The sequence below is a fragment of the Chelonoidis abingdonii genome, chromosome 4 (assembly GCF_003597395.2).
Source record: "Chelonoidis abingdonii isolate Lonesome George chromosome 4, CheloAbing_2.0, whole genome shotgun sequence".
Taxonomy (NCBI): domain Eukaryota; kingdom Metazoa; phylum Chordata; order Testudines; family Testudinidae; genus Chelonoidis; species Chelonoidis abingdonii.
In genome coordinates, this window is record NC_133772.1 from 49,704 (window position 1) to 55,703 (window position 6,000).

General features: G+C 60.5%; 1 protein-coding gene across 1 annotated transcript in view; it reads right to left on the reverse strand.

Annotated features, from left to right (window-relative positions):
- Positions 1 to 4,669, reverse strand: part of ATP2A1 (ATPase sarcoplasmic/endoplasmic reticulum Ca2+ transporting 1) — a 40,511-nt gene extending 35,842 nt beyond the window's left edge. Inside the window, exons 1-3 of the mRNA XM_075064665.1 lie at positions 4,350 to 4,669; positions 2,472 to 2,489; positions 1,791 to 1,873 (exon numbers count right to left, since the gene is read on the reverse strand). Of these exons, the coding sequence (XP_074920766.1) occupies positions 1,791 to 1,873; positions 2,472 to 2,489; positions 4,350 to 4,467 (219 nt within the window). The 5' untranslated portion in view covers positions 4,468 to 4,669. The remainder of the gene's footprint in view (positions 1 to 1,790; positions 1,874 to 2,471; positions 2,490 to 4,349) is intronic.
- Positions 4,670 to 6,000: the final 1,331 nt, after the last annotated feature.

Here is a 6,000-nt window from a genome sequence, read left to right on the forward strand (position 1 = left end):
ATACACACCTCCCCAGACACAGGGGCCAGGCCTCTGACTCACTCCTGCAGCAATGCAGCCACAGGCGTGTGCACACACTTACCTAGAAACCCCACCTCCCCAGTGTCTCCCACTTTTGCACAGATACCAGCTCTCTCCTCCCCCTCCCCAGTTATACAACAGGGGTGCTACAGCCTTGCCCAGGCTGGGCCCAACTGTGCCCACTCAGGTTTCATCCAAGGCCCAGTGAGATTGAGATCAGTTTACAAGCCTCTTGCACTCATGCAGGGGACAGGGGGTCCCAGCTGTCGCCACCCCACCCCCCCAGTACATATCAAGATCAAGGGGACATGGGAGGACGGCTGATGGAGCCACATGAGGGGAGAATCACTGGGGGGAGGGGTTCCTCGTCCCTCCACTGCCTACCCAGCCAAGGTCTCCCATCCTTTAACACCTGCCAGACGCAGCCCTGGGCCTCCCTCTTTCCACTCCCTAGCCCTGGCTCCCTCCTTCCACCCACAGCCCTGGCCCAGCTGCCGACACTTGAGATGCTGCCTCTTCGGGAGCCAACACTGAATCCTTCAAGACTGAATTCCGAGCGGGTCTGGGCCAGGCCTCCGCACAGAAAGGTCATGGTGAAGGACGATGCAAGATGCTGCGCAATGCCTGCTCCCCTCCTGGCCTGAGGAGCCCCAGGCCCCCGCACCCCTGCCAGAGACACAGCGTGGGGACTGTACCCCTGGCCTTTGCCCAGGGACACCTGTCCCCTGGCACGTCCCAGTACTTTGCACGTAGGAGTGATCCAGACTTCACCCCACCCCACTCAAAAGGGGGAAACAGAGGCACAGAGAGCCTGTGGCAGGGTCAGGAATAGAATCCAGGAATCTTGACTCCCAGCGCCCCCCCCCAACCACTAGACCCCACTCCCATCCCAGAGCCAGGGATAGAACCCAGGAGTCCCTGCTCCCAAGCTCTACTCCCATGGGTTTCCCAGGACATACCAGCCTCTCACACTAAAATTTACTCCTCAGTTCCCATGTTATACATAGAGAGCTCCCTTCCTAGCACTGCCCTTCCCCTAGCCTTCTCACACCCCTCAGTCACTCATGGAGTTGCAGTGCTCTGGGACCCCCCAGCACCTCCAATTACTTGTGACAAAGATGCAGCCTCTGCCTAGTTGCCTGGGACTCCCCAGCTTTCTGGGACCCCCAGCCCTCCCCCCACTCACAAAGGAGATGCAGTCCCTCCCACACCCTGGGACCCCAGCCCCCCGTCACTCACAAAGGAGATGCAGCCCCTCCTACACCCTAGAACCCCAGCCCCCAATCACTCACAAAGGAGATGCAGCCCCTCCCACACCCTGGGACCCCAGCCCCCCGTCACTCACAAAGGAGATGCAGCCCCTCCCACACCCTAGGACCCCAGCCCCCCATCACTCACAAAGAGATGCATCCCCCTCCCACACACTGGGACCCCAGCCCCCCGTCACTCACAAAGGAGATGCAGCCCCTCGCACACTCTAGGACCCCAGCCCCCCGTCACTCACAAAGGAGATGCAGCCCCTCCCACACCCTGGGACCCCAGCCCCCCGTCACTCACAAAGGAGATGCAGCCCCTCCCACACCCTAGGACCCCAGCCCCCCATCACTCACAAAGAGATGCATCCCCCTCCCACACACTGGGACCCCAGCCCCCCGTCACTCACAAAGGAGATGCAGCCCCTCGCACACTCTAGGACCCCAGCCCCCCGTCACTCACAAAGGAGATGCAGCCCCTCCCACACCCTGGGACCCCAGCCCCCCGTCACTCACAAAGGAGATGCAGGCTGCCAACAGCAGGATTCGCACCAGCAGGTCCTCAAACTGCTCCACCACCAGCTCCCAGATGGACTTGCCTGGGGAGTGGGGCAGGGTCAGGGAGCAGCAGGGATACCCCCGCCCCTCAGGGATCCCACCTCTATTTTCCTTGGGTGTGAGGGCACAGGGGGTCAGAGGGAGGAACACCAAGTCACTAGGGTGCCAGCCCTCCAGGACTGTCCTAGAGTCACCAGGAATTAAAGATTCTATCAGGTGATGAAAGCTCCAGCAATCCGTGCAACCAAAACGGGCAGCCCTACAAGACCCAGGGGCTGGAGCCAGAATGCAGAATGGGGGTCAGAGCTGGGGAGTTGGGCTGTGGGGCAAGGGAGGGCCTTGGGGGCGCTGGCCACAGGGGTAAAGCTATAGGGCAATAGAGGCACTGGGCTATCAGAGGGGCCATGGGCCCTGGGAGCAGTGGGTTAAGGACAGGGGGCTGGCCACAGGGGTTGGGTTCTGGGGTGATAGAGTGCACTGGGCTATTGGAGGGGCCATGGGGAGTTATGGGGTTGGGGGGGGTTGGCCCCAAGGTTTGGGTTAGAGAGAGGTTGGGACTGGCCTGAGGATGTGGCCGGCGGTGGCTGCCATGGGCTCTGGCACTTTGTGGTTTTGGGGCCACCAGTGGCTGGAACTCACCTTCCTCTGCCGGGAGCTCTGCCCATGGAGCCGCCACCGCCACAGAAGTAAAGGAAGAGAGGAGAAGAGGCTGGTTAGCACCGTGAGCAGGGAACCCCCAGGGCAGGGCGCATGCTGCGCATGGGGAAGACAGGAATGAGCCCCAAATGAGGGGACATGGCACACAAACAGGGCAGATGGATTCATTGGCCTGGGGCACAATATCCCAGCCCAGGGTCGTACAGGGCATGGGACCTTGAGCCCTGGCGCTTTTGGCAGGCTAAGGGGAGATTGTGTGTGCACAACACACTGAGACACATGCTGGGCTGACAAGAGGAAGAAAAGGGGGGCAGGGCCCCCAAAAATTAATGGGGTGAAATGGGAGCGGGATGGACTCAGCTGAAATGAGGTACCAGGGCCCTATATTTACCTAGCTGGGGCTGCATAGACATGCAGAGAATGGGGTGCGCACATGCGCACTGGTGTAAACATGCCCTGTAAACATGCCCTCACATACATGAACACACCTGCACACACACATGTAAACACACCCACACCCATGTGAACTCACCTTCATACATACAGGAACGCCCGTACACACCTATACACCCTCACACACACATGACCACGCCCTCACACACATAGATGCAGACAAACATAGTCATTCGCACATGAGTTCTCACTCACAAACTCTCCTGCAATGACCTGAGCTGGGCTGAATATTCCTGAGCTCCTTGGCCTGCTGCTCTGGGACCTGCACCAAGCCCAGACGGGCTGGGGGTGGCAGGAAGCTGGAGGATATGGAGGGGTTAGGAGAGGCACCATGGTGTTCTTGTGATCATGCCCATCCTCAGTTGCAGTCTGAGCCACCCATCACTTCCACACATGCTGGCCCAGCACAGGACTTTCCTGCCCCGCCGGCATTAGAGGCTCCCCTTAACCCTGTGCCAGGACAGGAGGCACAGAGTGAAGGATGCCCCCCGCCCCATGCAGCATCTCTGGTGTCCGATCCATTCCAGAGCGAATTACAGGCGGGTTATTCTTAGCCAAGGAGCAGCTGCCTTGTCCCCAGGACAGCCGGGCCTTGCCTGTGTGTACATCTTTGGCTTCTCTGTGATAGGCTCTGACCTTGTTTCTGATACGCAGCTCCCCAGGCTGCGATACGTGGCCCACTGGGCTCTGATACGCAGCTCCCCAGTCTGCAATACATGGTCCCCAGGGCTCTGATACGTGGCTACCCTGGCTACGATACTTGGCTCCCCGGGCTGCAATACGTGGCTTCATGGGCTCGAATAGGCGGGTCCCAGGGTTCTGATACATAGCCCCCCCAGGCTCTGATACGCAGCTGCCCAGGGTTCTGATATGTGACTTCCCAGGCACTCATACACTGCTCCCTGGGCTCTCATACGTGGCTCCCCAGGCTGTGATATGTGGCTCCCGGGGTCCAATACACGGTCCCCCGGCTCTGATACGCAGCTCCCCGAGATGCAATACATGGATCTCCGGGCTCCAATATGTGGCTCTGGGAGCCCTGCTGATTCTTGCTCTGATACCTGGCTCCCTTCATGCTGCTACACCCCTCCCAGGGCCCAGTGGCTGATGCCAGCCTCGCTCAGTGTCTCTCGCTCCATCCCTGCCTCTCTGTGTCCAGCCAACCGCATGCACCCTTAGCCACCTGTTCCATTCTCTCCAGCTCTGTCTGCCTGTTTGCCTCCTTTCTCACTCCTTAGCCCCAGACATTCCCCCTACCCCGACACAAGCAAACTCTATGTTCCTCATTCTCCATCATTCTTCCTTGCTCGGACTCTTTCTCCCTCCACCTCTCTCCGCCACGTCTCTCCCCGCCCTGGTGGCTGGTCCAGCCAGGTGTGTGACAATGAGGGCGCTGCCAGCACTCACCGTTGGGGCCGTATTTGTCCAGGTTCTTCTTCACCTGTTCAGGTGTCAGGCCAGAGTTCTCGCTCACCCCAAAGTAGGCCAGACACTCCTCCACGGTCTTTGCGTGGGAGTTCTCCATGGCTGCCCCACAGTGCTGTAAGCCCCGTCCCACCTGGGCTCGGCCTGTCTCTGCCTCTCACAAGCCCTGGTTGGTCAGCTGGTCTCAGAGCGTCTCCCACCTCGCGTCCCCTGCCACTCAGCAGACCATAGCCCTCCTCGGTGCCCAGTATCCGACAGGGGAGCCCACGCAACCCGTGCCGGTGTAGACACCCTCAGTGGGGACTGGGGCTGTCCCTGGTCCTTATGAGGGAGCCCACGGGGCAGACTCGCGGGCCCCGTCCCTGCCCTCCCATTGGGCAGCTCCCCTGACATCACACAGGCACCGGCACACATATGGCATTCTGCGCAGGGAGGTATTTTTGCTGACTTGAGGCAGCAGGAGGGAGGCCGAGAGGTGACTTAGGAGAGAGGCTGAGGCAGCCGCACACTGAGATGTCAATCAACATCCGCCAGCTCCTTGCAAGAAACCTCCCCCACCCCCTATCCTGCTCCTTGGCTTCTTGCGGGTTATTTCTGTCCCTTGGCCATAATGGACACGCGGCTCAGGGCTTGTCTCACTCACGTTTCCTTGTCCTCACCGCCTTCCCTCGTCCAGTCCTCCGCTCCTCTGCCTACCCCACAGCCAGCTGAGCTGCACCCACTGGTCAGATCCCATGTGCCCCCCACCAGCTACCCAGCCAGCTGTGCCCACAATCACTAACCAGCAACCCATCTAGATCGGCCCACCTGAGGGAAGGGCAGGTAGCCCATGGGCTTGGGGGGGCTGTGAGCCAGGGGGATCCCCTCTGTGGGGGAAGGGCCAGCAGCCCCAGGGCTGAGCAAGGGGGCAGGGGGGCTGTGAGCAGCCAGGATCCCCTCCATGGGGGAAGGGCCAGCAGCTCCAAGGCTGGGTCAGGGGGGCTGTGAGCCAGAGGGATCCCCTCCATGGGGGAAGGGCCAGCAGCCCCAGGGCTGGTGGGGGACTGTGAGCCCAGGGAGCGAAGGTGTTCCCTCCCAAAGGGAAGGGCCAGGAGCTCTGGTGACTGACCTCAGCGGTGAGCATCTGGAACTGAGTGCCTGGTGGAGGGATTTGGAGCGGGTGGGAAGTGAGAAGGATTTTCATTTTGGTCCGCATCTGTCTGCCCATCTGTCCATCTCCACCATTCCCGCTGGGGCCAGCGCACCCTGGCTGTGCCCATGTGAATGCTGTGCAGAAACCCCTGGGAAACCACCTCTGTCTTGTCAGACACTTTTCACCCCAGGGCCCTCTGCTTCTGCTGTGTCTGCTGCTGGGTGGGGCAGAGGACACAGTGACACCCCCTTCCTTGTCCCCCTTCAGGGATCCCACGCTGACTGCATCTCCCCTCTGCCCCCCCAGTTAAGGTCTGGGGTGAATGGAGCTGCCAAAAGAACAGAGGGGACCTGGCTCCATTGGGGCTGGGGGGGCCCTTGGGGAACAGGAGGTGTAGGGGCATGGATGGGAGATCTCAGAGAGATGGGGTGGGAACCAGGGCAGGGCAAACGGCCTGGGGTCAGGGATGCTGTTGTGGGCAGAGCAGGGCATTTGGAAATG